General features: G+C 39.0%; 2 protein-coding genes across 2 annotated transcripts; both read left to right on the top strand.

The window, feature by feature from the left end:
• The first annotated feature begins 47 nt into the window (after positions 1–47).
• Positions 48–1,369, top strand: LOC145778067 (small nuclear ribonucleoprotein Sm D1-like). Its single transcript, XM_082589473.1, has one exon. It carries the CDS (start codon positions 127–129, stop codon positions 490–492), a length of 366 nt encoding a protein of 121 aa, XP_082445599.1. The 5' UTR covers positions 48–126; the 3' UTR covers positions 493–1,369.
• Positions 1,257–20,167, top strand: LOC145778065 (cohesin subunit SA-2-like). Its single transcript, XM_082589469.1, has 27 exons — positions 1,257–1,550; positions 1,901–2,038; positions 5,833–5,979; positions 6,251–6,328; positions 6,837–6,963; positions 7,251–7,402; positions 7,578–7,628; positions 7,831–7,977; positions 8,089–8,267; positions 8,896–9,028; positions 10,912–11,004; positions 11,194–11,415; positions 11,988–12,160; positions 12,292–12,361; positions 12,686–12,829; positions 13,530–13,637; positions 13,874–13,927; positions 14,089–14,283; positions 14,568–14,742; positions 15,080–15,209; positions 15,298–15,400; positions 15,665–15,813; positions 16,115–16,249; positions 16,359–16,491; positions 17,954–18,058; positions 18,278–18,393; positions 18,763–20,167. The coding sequence occupies exons 1-27, from the start codon at positions 1,257–1,259 to the stop codon at positions 20,165–20,167; spliced, it is 4,956 nt and encodes a 1,651-aa protein (XP_082445595.1).
• Positions 20,168–20,375: the final 208 nt, after the last annotated feature.

The following is a 20,375-nucleotide window of genomic DNA, read 5'->3' as shown; positions in this document are numbered from 1 at the left end:
GCGATACAGATGAAAATTACTCTCCCGCGTTATCCCAAGCCAAGCGTCTTTTTTGCTGTTGTCTGCGTGTTGCAAGCTAACAGGATCTTTTCACCCTTTTCTCACTTAATTTTGCCGTCATTCATCATGAAACTAGCACGATTTTTAATGAAATTGAGTCACGAAACTGTGACGATTGAATTGAAAAATGGAACTCAAGTTCATGGTACTATCACTGGTGTCGACATTTGCATGAATACTCATCTTAAATCAGTGAAGATGACTGTAAAAAATCGTGAACCAGTGAATTTAGACACTTTGAGTATTCGAGGAAACAATATTCGTTATTATATCTTGCCTGATAGTCTTCCACTTGATACTTTGCTGGTAGATGAAGGACCAAAAGCTCCACGTGGAGGATTCCGTGATCGTGGAAGAGGAGGCAGAGGGCGTGGTCGTGGAAGAGGCAGAGGACGTGGTAGAGGAAGAGGAGGACCTCCAAGAAGATACTAATGCATTGATTGTTCATTTTGTGTTGTGCCAGCATTTTGCATTGATTAGTAATGGGAAATCTTATGGACAGCTTTTGTAGAATCCTCAAACTACAAAACCATTATTCTCAACGCAAATCTATAGTTTCACAATTAATCTACAGTGGTAATGCTGTTGCCTTGCTAACTTAGGTTAGAAATAATTATTTGCTTGGGTTTCTTTGGTTTTGGTTGAAAAAACTCAGTAGTATATTGTCTTCATCGTATCAATAGATAAATGTTATTGCTTATCAATTTTTGTCATTGTTCATGGTCAACGCATTGATTGAAGCTTGTTATTGTGAAGATACATTCGTACTTGGTTGTTTATAAACAATTACTTTGAGATTTACTCACCGTTGGCTGCAAAAACTTTCAAAAAGTGAAGACATGCGATCGTATATATGTTTACGCTAGTTTTTGTGATATACCGGTATTGTTATAAGATTTAGACCTTGAAAGTATCACAGTGCGTTAGCTTTAGGCAAGTTAAAATTTTACTTGTAAAGGCATAATTTCTTATAACTTAATCATGTGGTAAAACAAATGGATGCTAAAATAAACATTATTGCCACCACGTAAGAATTTTTTCTGCATAATTGCTTTAAACTTTTATGCATATCCTGTAAGTTTACAGTTATTAGCCTAATCCATTTTGAATTTACTGCGATTTGTATTATTATCTTATTCCTGCATTAATCTTTCATAAGATTTCAAGTTTTCAGCCAGTTTTAGAGCTTAAATATCATGAATCATAACACTGACAGCATTAGTAATCCACTGCCTTGTTACATCATGAAAAGCTGGTGCAAGAACAATTTGACAATCAAAGTCTTACTTGAGTTGTTTTGTATTGACAGGCTTTGCTGTATTGCATATTCATTGCTGTCACCAAAAAATAGTGTGTATACTGTATTGGCAAAGACATATTTTTATGAAATGCCAGCATACCCTGAAGAGAGTGGAAGTGGTAGCGAATATGAAGAGGAAGACCCAGCACCTAGAGGAGCAAAGAAACGTGGAAGAGCTGGACGAAATACTGTATTATAATTTGTTTTGTTCATGATATCTAATGTAAATTTATTTTTTGCTACAACCAAAAATTGCTTCAGTGCTAAAGTTTCATTTACAAATAAAAACACTGTTTTCTTCTCACAACTGTAACAATTCAATTGACTGACAAAAGCAGCCTGTCTCCCTGTCAAGAGCTGTGTGGCATGAGCTAATAGTAGTACTGATACTCTAAAAAATAGAGGCTAGTCTCAATGGCAAAATACATGTCTATTGCTGTCCTGTCACTTCGTGCTACATTCAACGGGTGAGAAACAAATTGTCGAATAGATTGTTTTAATACTTTTTCAATTATACAAACTGTTCAATTTATATTTTAGGGTGCTTCAAAACGACCCAGACATGACACAATGGAAAGTGAACTGGCCGGAGCAGCCAATGCAACACTTTTTGACATTGTTCGACAAGGAAAAATGGCCATGACATGTGTTGTGGATGATTGGATTGAAGCTTACAAGGTTCATTAGCGAATGCGAATCCTAAACTACCAAATATACTGTATAGTTTCGGAATGGCCCGTTTCGGCGAGTCCGATTCGGCGAGAGCCCTATTCAGCGAGTTTTTGAAATTTTTTAAATAAAATGATCGGGCACCGTAGCCTAATTATAATTGCCGTTTTTACATCGTTTTACCGTCGCTAAACCTTGAAATCGTGCAGAAAGGAATAAAAATAAAATGTTTGAACTATTAAATTAAAGTTCGTCATGTCAGTTCAGTTGTTTTTATTTCTGACCATCATATCAAAAACAATACACGTCAACATAGCAAAGGTAGAAGTGACGAAACGCGAACGTTAAAACGTGCTTGAATTCGTCATGTCAGTAGAGTTGTTTTTATTTCTGATCATGATATCAAAAACAATACACGTCAACATAGCAAAGGTGTAGAAAAAGGTAGTAAGCGACACAACGTAAAGGGAAAATAAAAAAAAAAAATGTAACAAACAAAATAAATAAATCATGTAATGATTGATTAGTTTGGATCAACAAATGTGTGGCCTACAGCTTGGATTGAAAGGAAATTATCGGGTACCGTAGCCTAGTTATCTCGACCAGCAAAAATTTGTTCCAAGAACCCAGTTAGCCTAACAGTTCATTTTTACATTGTAGTAACATTAGGCTAACTGGGTTCTTGGAACAAATCGAAGGGCTTCTGTGAATGTTTCTCAGTTTCAACCTATCCTAGTCAGCAAAAGCTCCCTTTTCTACACGATTTCAACGTTTAGCGACGTTAAAACGATAGGCCACACATTTGGTTAGCCTTTTCATTCTGTTACTGCAATGTAAAAATGAACTGTTAGGCTAACTGGATCCTTGGAACAAATTTATTGCTGGTTGGGATAACTAGGCTACGGTACCCGATAATTTCCTTCCAATCCAAGCTGTAGGCCACACATTTGTTGATCCAAACTAATCATTTTAACTATTCAAAAGTACTAACTTATAGACATAAATAGGGTTGCAAAATTCCCGGGAATTTTCAGAGCCGAAACTTTCCATGAAAATTTTGGGAAACTTTCAAAACAATCTTAATTTGATGTTGAAACAGGAAAATAATGGCCTTATACTGTTTAGAATAATAGTACTATGTATAACTAAAATACTTAAAAACATACAAACACATGGTTTAGTTTAATAACTCCAAAAATGATTCATCCCCAATCTTTTTTTTTGCAAAAAAAAAAACAATACTGAGTCAGTTACAAAGTCGTTGTAGTTGCTGCCGGTTAGCATCTCCTCTGGCACGGCTTCTTCAGGTGATGTACTAATGATTGTTCTGGCAGCGTCATCGACTTCAGAGTCAACTTCAACTTGAGTTGACTTGTCTTCACAGGGCTCAAACAATGCCAAGTTTGACCTGACTGATACTAGTTTTTCCGCCCTTTTATTTGCGAGCCTATTGAGGATCTTGGTGTGAGTGTTCCCAAATATGATCAGTATTTTTTTTAAATATTGAAAAAGTATGCATAAGCCTCATTCTTAATTAACACCAAATTAATGTTTATAATACAGTCAAACTTCGATACTATGCCACCCTTCGGGACCAAGAGAAAGTGGCATAGTAGCGAGGGTGGCATAGTAGCGAGAGTTTGTAAAAACAGCCTTGTGACGTGACCATGTAATGCCACGTTGTGTTGTACGATTATAATTGTACGAGGAAATCCAATCTGAGCCGGATGATGTTAATCTGCTCAAGATCTGGGAAGCGCTGCCTGCCGAGGAAAAGATGCACGAGAACAAAGAGATCGAGCGGTCTGACTTTCTTGAAGCTGATGAGCGCCTTTAGACTGGTGCGTCTTTCACACTGGATGTGATTGCGAAGGAAATGTTGCGCTGCTAGGAGCCGGTTGAAAGCAAAGATGATGAGGTAACTGTTGAGGAGGAAATCGTTTCGGTCGAGGAAGCCTAGCGGGCATGGAGCACTGTCCAGAAGTTCATGCAGCAGAAAAGCGGGAAGCCAAGTGTGATGCAAACATGCGATCGGCTAGACGACGAGGTGTACGAAATTCACCGAAAGAACATGCGCCAGCTGACGATTCCTCATAGTTTTTAGCTGAGCTACAGTAGATATCTTGAAAGAATACATTACATCCACAATCATATATTTTTGCCGTTTTACAACTGTTTAATCGTTTCGTTCGTACCGTTAATTGTTTCGTTAATACAGTAATACTGTACTCTCATGTGGCATAGCAGCGAGAGTAAGGGGTGGCATAGTAAATATATTTTCTATTGAATTTAGCTGATGACAATCAAAAGTGGTATAGTAGCAAGGGTGGCATAATAGCAAGGTGGCATAGTATCGAAGTTTGACTGTAATCAAAGAAAATAAGAAATGCTTAAGATGGGTTTTTAATATTTTTTTCTAATTGATGAAATATTTAACAAATGTTTTAAACATAATAAATGCCAAATGAAAATTCCCAATTTAACGACGTTAAAACGATGTAAAAACGGCAATTATAATTAGGCTACGGTGCCAGATCATTTCATTTAAAAAATTTCAAAAACTTGCCGAATAGGGCACTCGCCGAAAAAGGCTCTCGCTGAATAGGGAACTTGCCGAATCGGACTCGCCGAATAGTAGCAGACCCGTATAGTTTATACCTTTGTTTTGTACAAGATAGCAATCTTTTAATTTAGTTCAACTCAGTTTTTGACTTTTTGTTGACCTTTTGGTCTTTCGTTACCATCCTTGTTGTGTTTAGTATTTGAAGAGCTTGTTTCCAAAACCGCTTAGGTGCCACTTTTACCAAAATTGAGTTTAGAGTGTCATTAGGTAGAGTATTACCATAGGTACCTACTATCAATTCCTTTTTTTCCAAAACCTTCTCTTTCTGCTTCAAATTCGACACTAAAAATTGCGTTTTCTTCCAAAACCGCTTAGCGCCATCACACTTTGTTTTCAAAACCACTTGTATCCACAATTAACCAATCATATTAAGCCATTGTATCACGTGACATATCGCTGATTGTTAAACCGTTTTCGTCATCGTTTGTGATAAGCAGCAGTGTTACCATTTGGCAAATTTCACTACCAAATTCGAGATTTGGCAAAATTTTACGTTGTTTGGCAGTAAAATTTTGAGTTGGCAGAATTTTGGCAAACATTTTGGTGAGTTGACAGTCAGTTTCTGGTCAGTTCGCAAAACTTGAAATGTGTTTGGTAGTTTGAAGCATCTACTATCTGGCAACACTGATAAGCACTGTTATAGGCTTGCAGCCTATTGTTGCAGCTACCAACGGTGCTTAGACTGCTTAGTAGCCTACTTGAGCTTTATAACTGTGTTTTTTTGCTTTGTTTAAAGTGGATTTGGATTGTGGTGATGAATTAGTGGTGGTCAGCTTGGAAATATGGTTTCAAAAATTGGTTTCTGTCATTCTGGCAATTTTTATTCTCCAGTTTATTTCCAAAACCGCTTATATCCACATTTCTAATTTTATAAAAAGGCGATTCTAAGCCTTCTAATATTCCTTAGATCTGGACAAACGTCATGGCTCAATTCAGTAGGTAGTTATACATCGTTAGAAATCAAAAGCGCATTACATTTACCAAGCGAAACTGTCATAAACGTTTTTCGTGGTTTTCTCAAAATCACCGAAAGTGGATGTAAGCGGTTTTGGAAAAAAGCTCTTCATTTGTTATATGAGTTTATATAAGTTTGTTTTCTCACCAACAAAACAAATAAACTGAACTATACTCTTTGTTTTGTAAACTAGCTTTCTCTAAAATTTGTTTATGTTTTTATTAGTCTGATCGAAGTGAAGCTTTGCTGGACTTAATACAATTTTTTATACATTCATCCGGCTGTAAAGGAACCATTACACCTAAAATGCTTAGAGAAGCCACTGAAGGTTTCCAAGATATTATTAAAAAGATGACAGAAGAATTTGATGAGGTTTGCTGAAAAATTTTTTTAATTTTTATTTGTAACAGATATGTTATATATTATATTTGAGTTTTGTATTAAACACATAGACTTGATAGAGGCACATGAGAACGTACTGATGTGCAGAGTTCGCACAACAAACTGATTTGCAAGTGATTATATTTTATTGTTGTTGAAGGAAACAGTAGTATGAAAAGAATCATTTACTGCAATCTAAACAATTTTTTGTGCAAATTGCAAGCTTTAATGGTTGCATTAATTTTATTCCATATATTTCTAGGATAGCGGTGATTACCCACTAATTGCATCAGGACTACATTTCAGAAAATTTCGTTCCAACTTTTGTGAATTTGTACAGGTAAAGCTTGTATTTTTTATGGTATTGGTATAATTAAATTTTATATGTAAGTGTCTCCCCTTTTTGTTAAAGTTTCTGTTTAGTTAATCTTTTTTGAGGCCATTGATTGAGTGTCGCTTTTAGCAGTATGATGGTTGCTTACTATGCAATGTAGATATTAACGACCTGTTTTAGTCTGATGCGAGTTTGCTGTGGTAGTAGCTGTTTGCACTAGCTTTCGAAACACAGTTTTCTAGTCATGTGCTATGACGAAAGCACATGACTAGGGAACTGTGTTTCAAAGGCTAGTGCAAACCGCTACTACCACATCAAGCTCGCAGCATGACATTAATTTTTTCAAGAAAATTGTTTGCCAAGGCAGCAACTTTGTATCAAGAAAACATTTTTTTATTATTCTTTTACATTCATTGCCAAAAATCCTCTTTCTATGTTTATTTAATAATTAAAATTGCAATGTCCAGATGCGATGTATCTAATGTGCTAAAAAGTCTTTCCTTATTTTTTTTAGTATTTAGTGCGGCAATGCAGGTACGAAATAATTTATGATCAGTTTATGATGGACAATGTTCTTACATTATTGACGGAGCTAAGCAATTCTCAAGTCCGAGCTTTTCGGCACACTTCAACACTAGCTGGTAAGTAACTAGTCTTTTTGTTTGCTGTTTACCATATGATTCCATACAAGTTTCATCCTAACTGTGTGCTATAGCCTACATTTACATAATCTGTAAGTTTTGTGAGGCATAGTGCCTTGATGGTTTACTGCTACACTGAGTGCTGCAGTATACTACTATACCAGACAATACCACTGAATATTTCTCATGAACTTCATATTTCATCTTCATTGTACAGTATATTGCCGATTGGTATAGCTGTTCTTAACTAGATTTCTGTCATTTACTGTCACTTTGTTTTTTCACAGCCATGAAGTTGATGACTGGTTTAGTGAATGTTGCGTTGCAACTCAGCGTGAGTTTGGACAACACCCAGCGGCAATATGATGCTGAGAGAAATAAAACTTTAAGTAAAAGAGCTTCGGAAAAACTTGACCAACTTTTGCAAAAGCGGAAAGAGGTGTGCATATGTGATGTGCTGTTTTTGTATCAAGGTGTTTGTTGACTAAAAAAGTGATAGTTTAGCCTGGTGATATATTAGAAAACCAATAATACCAGTTTCCAGTATCTGTCAAACATTAGCAATTACTCTATTAATTTAGGTACTTAAATATTACCGCGTTAATATTTTGCAGCTTGAGGAACAACAAAGTGAAATCGAAAGCATGCTCAACGGCATTTTTAAGGTAAAAAGTAAAATTCCATTGAAACTTTGAAATATCATCACAAACTGAAAATGTCTGATGCAAAATTTGTTACCCACGCCACCTATCGTGTGTGTACCTTTTTGCGTGATTACAAAACTATCTCCATAAAATTGGCTGTTTTGTTAATTGTTTTTTTTTTTCATGGAGAAAGAAAATATCATTTTTTCTGTGATTTTTTTAGGGAATCTTTGTCCATCGATATCGGGACTACATTGCTGACATCCGTGCTCTTTGCATGGAAGAAATCGGCACCTGGATGAGAATGTTTCCGAAAGTTTTTCTCACTGATAGCTACCTCAAATACGTTGGCTGGACGCTTCACGACAAGGTAATATCAACAGCCACGTGTCAGTTATCACGCTTTTTATCGCATAGAACTCACTTTTCGGTGTCGTTGTGCGAGCAACAACCCTTAGATTTCCTTGCATTTTTTTTTAAGCAAAAAGAAGTCCGTTCCAAGTGTCTCAACACCCTCATAGGACTTTACAGTGACAACGAGATGGCACGAGATCTCAAGCTGTTCACGAGTCGATTCAAAGATCGAATTGTTTCAATGACTCTCGACAAGGAATATGACGTAGCTGTACTAGCAATCAAGTTGCTCATTCTGGTGCTTTCGTGAGTAGTGTTTGAATTTCGTTTGTGTTTCGATGTTCTTATTATTTTGTGGTTATTCTTCTCTCGTTTGACTTGTAGTAGCTTAGATTGGCAATGCCTCCTCGTGCAGCCAAGACACGGTAGTTGGGTCCAGTTGTCGAATACCAGTGATTCCACTTGGGGGCCGTAAGATGGAACATTCGTGGAGTATGTGTTGCATTGTTTGTTCTACCGCTCCGCAGACACATATCGGCGAATTATGCAACCCCCACCATCATTTTGTGGTAATAGTTTTAATACAAAGTTTTAATTGGCTACAGTCGTCGATCGTCTTTGACGTCAGTGGTTTGTGAAGATAACTCCATTGTCAATCACCCCACAGCGTTTTGCGATGAGATACTGCGCACATCATTTGTGCGTCGGCTGAGTTTTTTTAATGTTTTGTACATTGAGTGAGATTAATATTTGATAATTTCTGATATTTCCAAGATAGTAAAAGAAAAGTTGCTTGCAAAAAAATACGCAGTGTAGCGTAATGATAGAATTTTCCGGTTACTTAAGAGTTGTTGTTTTAAAAAAATACACTGTGTGGTGAGAATTAAGCGAAATTTTACCTCTTTTTGCATGACGTTGTAAATTCAATGTGAAGGAACTGTGGATACGAAACACCAGTGCTGACCTCTGGTGACTGCGAGAGTGTCTATCAACTTGTCTTTTCCTGTCATCGACCTGTGGCCGTTGCTGCGGCGGAGTTTCTCAACAGACAGCTTTTCATGCACAAGGTCTTTGAAGCTTTTAGTTTGAAAGTGTTTCATGTGGCTAAAATGTAAATGTCTTTAGAACAGTCTGTTGAAACGCGAAACGACTTCGAGTGTTGCTCGCTGTCACAACCAATCTATTTTTTAGAGATGTACCGATACCAATATTTTGGCCGATACCGATCCCGATACCGATATCACTTTTTTAGGCCGATACCGATACTAATACCGATATTTTGGCCGATACTTTGGTGTTACAAAAAGAAGCAATTTTGGTATTTGCAAGGTATTATATCAAATGCTAAGATTTACCTTACTTGCATAAAACTATTAAAACAAGCTTTCAATTGGCATAATTTATTAAAGATTCATGAATCCAATCTCAACCGCATTGTTGTGTCATAATAGTAGGTTTTAGTAATGAAAGGCCACCATAATTGAGGATTGGGGTATAAGGGAAGAAACATTAGCCTACATCATAATTGGGGTTTCTGAAAAAAAAGTGTTTGTGCAAACTCTCCAAATAGGCTATCATAATTGATAATAAGATGTAAAATGTAAACCAAGTGATTTGTGCGGAATGGCCCGTTTCGGTGAGTCCGATTCGGTGAGTCCGATTCGGTGAGTCCGATTCGGTTAGTCCGATTCGGTTAGTCCGATTCGGTGAGTCCGATCCCTTAACGGGGGATTTTTTCAATTTTTTTTTTAAATTATCGGGTACCATAGCTTAATTATCATTGCCGTTTCAGGGTTAGGGGTTAGGGGTTTGGGTTAGGGGTTAGAAGTTAGTAACTCACCGAATCAGACTCACCGAATCGGACTCACCGAATCGGACTCACCGAATAGTAGCAGACCCAATTTGTGTAGTCGTACAAAAACTATTCGACAAGTAATGTGCAACCTAAGGGCGCTTGTTGTTTGGTTGAAAAGCTTTTGCCAGGCCAAGACTACCCAGGTAGCAAAAACGCACAATTCTGCATCGCTCCCAGCCTCCTACCCCGCCAAACGCTCAAAAAACTCATGCAACTCAGCTGCCCCCAGCGAGCCGGCTCCACCAGTCGGCGATTCAACTTCCACCCTATCTCACCAAGCCCAAACAATGTCATGGCAGAATAAGTAGGCCCAAAAAGAAAGCAATGGGACCACGAATCCTCACCAAACCAATCTAAATGGGCCCGTTGCGCCCAAGATGACAACCTCATTGCGAAGAAAGGAGCATCCCCCCGGCCACCAGCACAAGGCTGAGCACTCACCAGCTCAGCGAGCTGCCGCGACCCGCCAACCACGACGGTGTAGCTTCCACACTAGCCATTTCAATTCTTGTCGATGTCAATTCTTGCTACAAAACGGCTGCCGAGAAACATATAGTTGATCGGATGGTCTAAATGGCTAGCGTGGAAGCTACACCGTTATGACCAGCGAATCGCAACAGCCCGCCGCACCAGTGAGCGCCCAGCCCCGTGCCGACAGCAGGAAAGGACACTGAAACAAAACGTTTTGTTTGAGTGAAAGAATCACTGTAAGCAAACAATGCCTGAAGTCATGGGAGTGTGAGGTATCGAAAATTTGAACCTCAGGTTGTTATTTTTCTACTTTAATGTGATGTTAGTTACAACTTTAAAAATCTATATCTTTGCTTCTGCAGAAAATCCGCAGCAAACGCCTTTTTTACACATGTTTAGTATCGGCCACAGTATCGGCCAAATTTTGCCGATACCGATGCCGATACCGATACTAAAAAAATGGCCGATATCACCGATACCGATGCCGATACCGATATATCGGTACATCTCTACTATTTTTGTTTCTTTTTTCTACACTCTATTTGTATTTTTCCAGTTATGATGGCAAAACATGGCCACTTTGGTAACGACGCACTTCGTTATAATAAATTTCATTTCTTACAGGAAGTCAACCCTGGCTACACAAAGCGAGGCCGCAGAAGGAGCCCCAATGCTCCACTTATCACCGACCTTGTATTATTCTTTATTGAAAGTGAGGTAGATACTCGTTCTGCAACGAATATATTGAACATATGGTTTTTAAAACTGTTGACATTCAGAATGTGTTTATTTTCTTGATTTTAAAACTTTGCTCATGTAACTTTGCTGAAAGTCTTAATGTTTTGTTTTTGTGTTTTTAACTTTGATGAAGTGTGTTTTTACTACTAAAGATATTCATTTGTGCAGCTGCATGAACATGCCACTTATTTGGTGGATTCTTTATGGGATGTAGCTGCATCCATGCTCAAAGACTGGGAGTGTATGTCTGATATGCTTCTGGAAGAACCTGCCAATGACCGTGACGCCCTCGACGAACGACAGGAAAGCGCGTTGGTTGACGTCATGGTTTGCTCTGTCAAGCAAGCTGCTGATGGTGCGCCGCCTTCCGGAAGACAAGGCTACAGTAAGGTTGGTGTAGTTTCACAAAATACGATGTTCCAACGCACCGGTAGAGTGTCACAAAGGCTAATTATATTAAGCCATACAAGATGTGAGCATACATCAATTTATTACCAATGCCATAATTATGAAATGATGAAAATAAATCTATGGCTCTAAACCTATTTTCTTATCAAGATTATACAAAATAAACGCTATATCGCTATTACCCTCTACTTCTTCCTGTGTTCGCGGATGGCGCGGTAGAACGGAGTCTGGCAAGGCACATACTCATTACTCAGTCTCCACTCATCACGATCTAAGGAACTAATCTTCCTGGGACGTTCAAGCTTCTTTGTGCTAGGACCTGGCACATCTCTACTCAAGCGGAAATACAAGTTTTTTTCCGCTCTCTTAAAACAAAAGAAGTTCATGTTTTTCCGTTTACAAAAGTGTACTCTTGTTGTAACCGAGACTTAAGGTTCAGCACAGAAAGGCGTGCTTAAAACTTTTTCCAACTACAAACGCTGCCAGTTAACCATGCAAGAATAAAGCAAACGCGAAAAGAAGCTTTGTTAATTAAACTTTTGTATTCTTTTCAGAAAATGGCGTCACGTGATCGGAAGGTGGCCATTGAAGACAAGGTTCGCCTGACCGAGCATTTTATTGTCGCGCTTCCCAGCTTGCTGAGAAAGTATCATGTCGATCGCGAAAAGGTCGCTGGGTTGTTACAGATCCCGAGATATTTTGATCTTGAATTTTACACCACAAGCAGGTACGCCGTTGAACAGTTTCTGATGTATAGTGTACACAGTACACACGCATTTGTTGACATTTTCCCAAAGATGTTACGCGACAATTTGTCTGTTGGTGCGATGATGTTTTGATGAATCACTTGGATTTCAGATTAGAAAAGCATTTGGATGATTTGCTGCAGCAAATGGCTGTGGTCGTGGACAAGCACACCGACTCAGAGGCAGGTTTTGCATCTCTCTTTTGCTTCGTTTACCGCTTGGTCACCTTTTGATTGAGCAAAGCATTCTAAATGTACAATGTTAACTGGGCTATGTTGCTATTTGTCAATTGTGAAAAAGTATTTAATGTTGCAAGATTTTCGGTTTTCGACTAAATTACATTCAAATTACTATATTGCCTTCACACACTTTCACGGAAACAGTTACGTTCAAGCACATTTGCTGATTTTAAGAGCTTTTCACGAAGTTAGTTCATCATTATCCCTCGAAATCGAGTGTGGCAATTGGCACCATCGCGTTTATTTTTGTCACCATTTGATTTCCAGGTCCTGGAACAGGCTTCAAAAACATACAACTTTCTTTGTGATGACGAGTATGCGATTTATGACAAAGTATCGGTCGCTAGAAGAGCAGTCACTGATGGCTGGTGTGAAAATTTCAAACTGGCTCTTGATATCTTCAAGGAAGCAGTAAGATACCTTTGCTACCTTTACTTGCCATTCAATTCAATATTTCAGCTCAGTGACAACTCAATATTGATCTAATGAATCTAGCCTCATATCACAGGCTAGGGTGGTGGAATTTTTTTTTACTGATATTGAAAAAGACATCTTTAGTTTTCTCAAAACCAAACCCATCGACAACTTATACTTTGGAGCTGCTTGTCCATAGATTCGGCAACCAATTGCCAAGAAAAGCAGAAAATAAAAATCCTTAACATACGAAAAATAAAGAACCAATGTTTGTAGAAACCTGATATAAGCCTTACTGGTTATTCAATCATCATTATTTAGGGAGAATGGGTTGTCAACTGTCTTACCGTGTTGTATAGGTTGACGGCCAATGTCATATAGTAGGAGTGACGAAAAGCAAAGTAAATGGCGTAGTATGATATTTAAACAACCCTTCAAACAAAGTCACAGTCGTTATGCTTATACCTGCCTAGGAGGATTTTATTTGTCATTATTATTATACCTCAATTTTTTCCACTTTGATTATATCACTTTCAGCATTTGAAGGTTTGGTTTCATTTGTGAATTGTGAACATGGTATTTTCACATTCACGTGCAGCATAATTTTCCAAAATGTGTAAAATTGAACATGGTGCACACTTAAACCCGAATGCTTGAAAGGAAGTGTTACTTACATGACGTATGTGATTGTTGCTAGGGTGATGAAGCAGATGATGAAGAAATATACAACGTGGTACAAAGTTTGAAGAGGCTTACATACCTGTATATGTACAATGACCTGTCATCTTGGAGCCTTTATGGCCAGGTATGTTGGTACCAGTTCTAGGAGAGTAGCAAACAAATGGTTGGCTACACAATCTCGTTGTTTCGATGAAGTTTTCTCAAGGTGAGCGGTTCCTACCACATCGATTCAATGTCTGCAGACGTTGAATCGATGTAAAAACGACTGATTTGCTGTCTGGGCAGTAGGTCTCATTGGAAGTTTATTTGTTGATAAATCGCTTTGCACAGATTGTAATTTCACTTTATTTCCTCTTGCAGGTGAACTCCATTTTGCAAATGCACCAAGAAAGGGCTGACTCAGTGCCAGAACCGGTGGGTGTTGCTTTTAACGTTTGCAGTCGTTGAATCAACTTAATTAAGGACTGTTTTGCTGGTTGGGTATGTGTGGTTTACCAAGCAAAAGCAAACAGTAAGAAATGTGCGTAACGATTGAGATGGACCTCATCGACATAAAACACCCCAAACCTGTTCAGATGCTTCGTCAAGCAGTGAAGTTCATCTACTATGACCTCATATACGGCTTGAAGCGCGTTAAGGATCTCAGTGAAGGAATTGGAGGCGGCGTGGGTGAACAAGATCCACGTGTCGCCATATCACAACTGCGTCAACATGTCACTGAGTATCTGCACACCACTGAACTACTTCTGGTGCAGTCGCCACACAAAAAGGTACTTAGTCTTTAACAAGAAATGTTTCCTTTGTGTTTGATTTGAATCGTCTTAACCTATAGTAATCTACAGCTTCCTTATCCATATAAATAGTTTCAATCGATATTCACCAAAGCTGAAGTTGGAAATAAGACTAATCTTGAACTTACGCACTTGCAGTGCAGTTGAAAAATAAAATAATTTAACAACCGATCTACTAATCGGCTCGTACTCCAAAAGGCTTTGAGTTTTGATAGTTGTGCTCAATGAGCAGATGTGCGGTTACACTTATCTATGCAACGCAGGTACAAGAGGCGAGCTACATGTCGATTTGCGATCTTCTCGTTGACTTTGCCCCTCAGCTTGCCAATTCGAGCCCTACACTGAAGCCCCTGGTTCAACGCGCAACAGACACGTTGCAACACGCTCTTATTGATTTCGTGCGGGATTTTGTTTTCACAATCCCGGATGATGACGATGGTACGTGAGTTAATTGACTCTTGAGTTTTCTTACTATTTTAACGTTGATTTAAACTTAAAGAAAATCTTTTGTGTTTTGTTACCATCCATTTTCTATTTCATAGAGTTGATGAATATTCACAAGCGATCAACTTTAAAGTAAAACATAATCTTAAGGTCTAAAAAAATGCTCTTTGTTTATGAAGAAGTAGTTTTTCTGAATTGTCTTCATTGGCTCTTTTCGTCCGATTGAAACAATATCGAGTGTTTTTTGTTTTAATAAAGTTATTTTTAAGCTAACAAAACGTCTTGTCCTCATGGTGGGATTACTTCCTGGCGTTACTCTTTTGCATCACAGATGAAGATGACACGGCAAAGATCGACGCTCTCCATCGACGACGCTCTCTTCTCGCAGCGATTTGCAAGCTCTTCGTCTTCAACATGATCGAACTCCGTTTGGCATCCTCTGTCTTCCAACAATACATCAGGTGGCGTCTCTAATATAATCATTGCCTAGATGTGACTTTCTCCCAACATGGCCGAACGTGACTCATATTTCGTTCCCGACCCATCCAGGTACTACTCAGACTACGGTGACATCATCAAAGAAACGATCAGCAGGTCGCGCCACATCAACAAGCTGGCTTGCGCTCAGACACTGGCTCTCAGTTTAATGACAGTGAGTTGTTCCTTTCAATTAGTTTTTAATACAAACGACATTATTGTGATTTAGCAAGGTTTGCAGCAATTAAAGTGGCAGTGTCATTCTATCTTTTGCATGATCGCTTTTTTTTTTTTTGATCACCAACAGGGCCAAAACAATCATTGATCAATTTACTATATCTAAGCATCAACAGTGGCATGCGTGAAGACGATATAACGTCAGTTTGTACTTGACAACGATGGCGCTCTCGTTTGTGATCGCAGCTTTGTTGTTCAACAGTTATATCGCGACACTGTGCGAGAGCAAGGAGGCGTGCTGGATCATAGTTCGCAACAATATGGTCACATGAAAGAGCTGGCCCGTCGGTTCGGCCTCACCTTTGGTCTCGACCAGGTCAAGACACGAGACGCAGTAGCAGAGTTGCACAAGTATGTCAAATTGCATTATACTTACGTGCTTTGCAGGACTGTACTTTTTATCTTGTCTTGTTTCATGCACTATTTTTTATAGTTGTGAAGATAAACTGATTGTTCTTGAAAGACAAACTGAATCTGCAGCTTTGGATCATTGGTAAATTCAAAGGAAAACTTGTGATAAAAAGTTTCAGTTACGACGTTTTATCTTCGACTGTATTAATTGTGGTTATTTTTCTTTTATTGAACCCATGTTAAAATATTACGTTTTATGTCGCTTTAGTTTTCTTACGACGGTAATTCTTTGTTTTGCCAGAGAAGGGATCTTGTTTGCACTGAAGCGTGACGAAGCATACATGCATGACGAAACGTCCGCTCCGCCAAACCTTAGCTTTCTCGGGATACTCGTTGAATTTTCCACCAAGCTTATGCGGCAAGACAAAAAGACTGTGTGAGAATTTTTTATGTTTTTTTGATAAAAAATATCAAGACTATGAGACTTAAAGAAAAATAACATGTCTACTTTTAGATTTCAAACCTTTGTTTAACTTTCTGACCAGGGTGCAGTACCTGGACAAGCATATCAAAGACACGATGCTGCTAAACCAGGACAACAGCTGGATTCCACTGGTCACCTACCGCAACTCCTTGCTACAGGGCGCTGATGATGACACCAAGTCTGTTCAATCGAAGGTAAGACGTGTCTACAGTTTTTGTATTCAATCAATTCTTCCTACGCTTTATACTTGCTTCTAATTCTAATGAAACAATCTCTGAAGTCATACGCGGGAGCGGCAAATTTATGGTTGAGGGGCACCAAAAATGGTTATTACAAGTGGTGTTTCAAAGATAAAACACTTTGCGATAGAGACTTAGATCATTTAAAGTTAAACGGACTTATAGAATGCCGAAAGCGAAAAACAGCCTACGTTGCTCTTGCCCGCAAAACAGCAGTTGATCGCATGGCTTTCTCATATGGTATGGAAATTTCAAAGTAGATGGTAGAGTAACTTACGCTGCTGAAATAGTCACGTAGGTCCTAACTATTCACTGCAATAGTAAACCAGCTAACTTAGACGCGCTATTTTCAAGGAGATCTTCCCCGCTGTGAGATCAACTATGATTCAACAGAACGCATTGTTTTGTTCGCAATGTGTGAGAATTAAATCGAAAACCGATAAAAGAAAAGGTGTTTAATGGTCTTGGTCGCAGATATTGCTTGGACAGCTTGCATTAACGACGTCTCTTACCGCTATTATCACCTAGCTAACCTGACATCATTGTTTTATGCGGCCGCTAAGGTTTGAGCTTTGCATATTGCTCAACAAGTGCATAAAGTTTAAAATTGACAAGAAATCATTAAGTTTGAATCACTGCAAATAAACGTATTCAAAACTTTAGTTTGATCGACGCCATTACACACTCCGTAATCTACGTCGGCAATAATTTTGCCGTAGCAAAAATGTGTTCATTTTGAAAACTGCCGAGCTTGTCCCGTGTATAAGTTGAACCTGTCTTTTTGAGGTGAAAATCACTTGCAAACATCTCGACCTATGCTCGAGTATACGGTATTCGATAAAAGACTATAAAGACTTTCGATAAAAAACAGAAGAGAAAACGCTTCGCCGTTGTTAACGCTTTGAAGGTAAGTAATTAGCAAAACGAGAATAACAAAACTGATAGCGGGTTTCCACTCTGCTTGAGATCATGATTTTTTGCGTTTTATTTCGATAACTTCACTGTCTTGATCGTTGTTGTTCACTCGCACGAAAAGGAAATGAATCGACTTGTTTTCCAACTGTTCCAATTATGAGCTAACAATATCAACATTTTTACGGCTAGGCGTACTGCATGCGCAAAACTAATCGTTTCAAGCAGCGGTTCTAATAAATTCGGTTTGCGACCTAGGTGTCAATATAAACAAGACAGTGAGCTTAATCAAAGACTATTTTAATTGAGTAAAATAGCGTTATAATTATGACGTCATCACCTTTCTCGCCCCCCAAGGTTTTTTGAAAAGTCGGCGCCTATGTCTGAAGGCAAGTGTATGTTTTCTAACATTTACATCGTACTGTATATGGATTTTATGATTATTGAAAGAACGTTAACATTTGAATGTATTAACTTGTCTATATTGTTCATTCGCAATGCACAGGGTCGTCGAGGTAGAAGGAAGAAGAACGTAGAAGGAGACTTCGAAGCACCAGCAACACCCAGAAGCCCAATGGTTCAACAGCCTACTACACCCATGACGCCGCAGGTGTGTCACCATTCCCTCTTGTAGTTAGACATGCAAATGTTCAGTGAGTAATGTCTAATGAGTATACTTTCCGGCACTTGTGAAATATGTTATTTTTCCTTGCCACTTTTTTGCATTTTAACTTGTGAGGGCTTAGTCGGTTTTATTTAACCAGACTTGGTTATCCTACAGAAAACATTTCTCTACAATGATAAAGGTTAAATTTCTTCCTCCCTACAGCCACCAATGACTCCTCAACCGATGGGTCCACCTCAGATGACATCCACTGTATCCAGAGGAATGCAGCAGGGCATGACCGCGGGGTTGTCCGATCATTCGATCGACTACCAGCAGCAGTAAGTTTGTCTTCTGACGCTTTTTTCTAGTTTCTATGCAAACGTTTTTGTATCAGTGTTAATAGTATTTATTAACTTCTTAGTAAGAAGTGACACATTTTTGGCGCCGTCGTTTATCGAAAAGCGCAAGGTAGTTAGTAAAAGTAAGTTATTATTAAACGCAAGCCAGTTAGTAAAAGTCAGTTATTCTTAAAACGCAAGCCAGTTATCTAGAGTAAGTTATTTTTAAACGCAAGCCAGTGAGTAAAAATAGATTATTATTAAAACGAAAGCCAGTTAGCAAACATTCCAAGCGATAGTGTGAGCTAAATAATATTTTGTGGAAAATGTCAAAGATTTTAAGCGACAACTTTTCGCAACTTGTTTCAGGGCGTCAATGGAGAGAGGACAGCGCAGAAAGAGTTGGTCGAACAGAGCAGCGTTGTATGATACCAGGAGTAGCCTGAAACAGGTGGCATCCTTCAAAAGTAAAGTAAACAAGAAGTCTAGAACTCCGAAAAAGCAGTCGAAAGCTTCACCGGCCAAGCAACAGGCGCTCCGCAGAAGCAGCGCAGCGAGACAGAATCGTAACGTGAAGTCATTATCTTCTGATAGTCCCAGCATTGCATCAGACAATCAAGTCGAACAAGTCAGTTCAAAGCTACATTCGATATCTGTGAGCGGCACTCCCAACATTAGTGGTAGTTCCTCTGTATCAAGCCGAGGTCGTTTACGCGTCGTTCCCTCCTACGTTGAGGAGGACCCGGCATCTGATGATGAATTTCAAGACGCTTTTTCTTCGACATGGGGAAGAGACCCCTTGCCTGATGAAGGACAGCCTGTGGACAAAACAGAAGGAACACGAAGAAAACACAAAAAAGGAAAACGTGGCTTGTTTGAAGAAAGCAATCACGACGACGACGAAATGCAAATCAGTGAGTATGATGACGAAAGGTCAGTTGTCTCCGAAGATTGTTTAACTCCCGTTCCCCAAACTTCTCAGAGTGAAAAAATTACTGTTGAAACTTTGGAAAAAGATAATTTCCAAAAAATACACGACTTGGAGACGGAAGCGCAGTTAAACAATGTTCAAAATGATGATGAGCTGTTCAATGGCTTAGCATCACCTCTATATGACGACACGAATTCAATGGCTCTTAGTGTCGCTAATCCATTCCAGAGCATAGTGTCGAAAGTGAGGCAAAATGTTGAAAAGCCTCGTTTCAATCAGCAAAGTTGCGGCGAGGTTGACTTTATCTGTGACGTTTGGTCTGATGACGACAGTGGTGACGAGTTTGAGGAAACGCAACCGCCTAGACACTTCGCTAGAAAAGTTGTTGTTAAAACTAATCAAAAGAAAAACAACGCAGCAAGCGACATGTCCGACGACGGCAGCTTCAATGATAGTTTTACTGAAGAGGAAGAAGAAATTGATGAAGGCTCAAGTGAGGATCAGTCTGTTGAAGATGACACTTCTAGGAGTCCACTACGACGTGTTGTGATGAGCGCGTCACAGCACGCAGCCAAGTTTGCAGCGGCCGATATCTTGGGTCAAATCAGTTCCGGTGAGGACTATGCAGACGAGAAACACTTAGTCAGTGACACCGCACACAAGCTCAAGAGCTCTGCAAAGGATGTAGATTCAGATGATTCAGAATTTGGTGCTTTTCGAAACGTGGTTCACAACGTCATGCTCAACACAAGCAGGCTATCACAGTCACAGGAAGCGCTCGAAAGTGAATCAGAAAGCTCAGTGGTGTCTTTCGCTCCGCCTCCTTACAGACACAGACGTTAAGAACATGAGATTATGTGATGCTTTTGTTTATTTTGTGTTTCTTTGTTTATGATTTATTGATTTTTTATTTCTGTGTAGTCTGGAAAAGTTTGTTATTTATCTCTTTTGTAACCGTGTGATGTCACCACGGCGTGCTCGCCACTGCTGCGCTCAGATATGTTTTTAACACAAGCTGCAGAAAACGCATTATGACGTCACCTTCCACAGG

This window comes from Aplidium turbinatum, chromosome 10 (assembly GCF_918807975.1).
Source record: "Aplidium turbinatum chromosome 10, kaAplTurb1.1, whole genome shotgun sequence".
NCBI lineage: Eukaryota > Metazoa > Chordata > Ascidiacea > Aplousobranchia > Polyclinidae > Aplidium > Aplidium turbinatum.
Note: the sequence above shows the minus strand (reverse complement) of the source record. Positions and strands in the feature narration are given on the sequence as shown.

What these genes read in the sequence shown, in the direction of transcription:
- LOC145778067 (XM_082589473.1), top strand. Translation starts at nt 127, where the DNA reads ATGAAACTAGCACGATTTTTAATGAAATTGAGTCACGAAACTGTGACG.
- LOC145778065 (XM_082589469.1), top strand. Translation starts at nt 1,257, where the DNA reads ATGAATCATAACACTGACAGCATTAGTAATCCACTGCCTTGTTACATC. An exon ending in TGCTCAACGGCATTTTTAAG is followed by an intron (nt 7,629 to 7,830) that starts GTAAAAAGTAAA and finishes TGATTTTTTTAG; the next exon opens with GGAATCTTTGTCCATCGATA. An exon ending in ACAAGCACACCGACTCAGAG is followed by an intron (nt 12,362 to 12,685) that starts GCAGGTTTTGCA and finishes TTTGATTTCCAG; the next exon opens with GTCCTGGAACAGGCTTCAAA.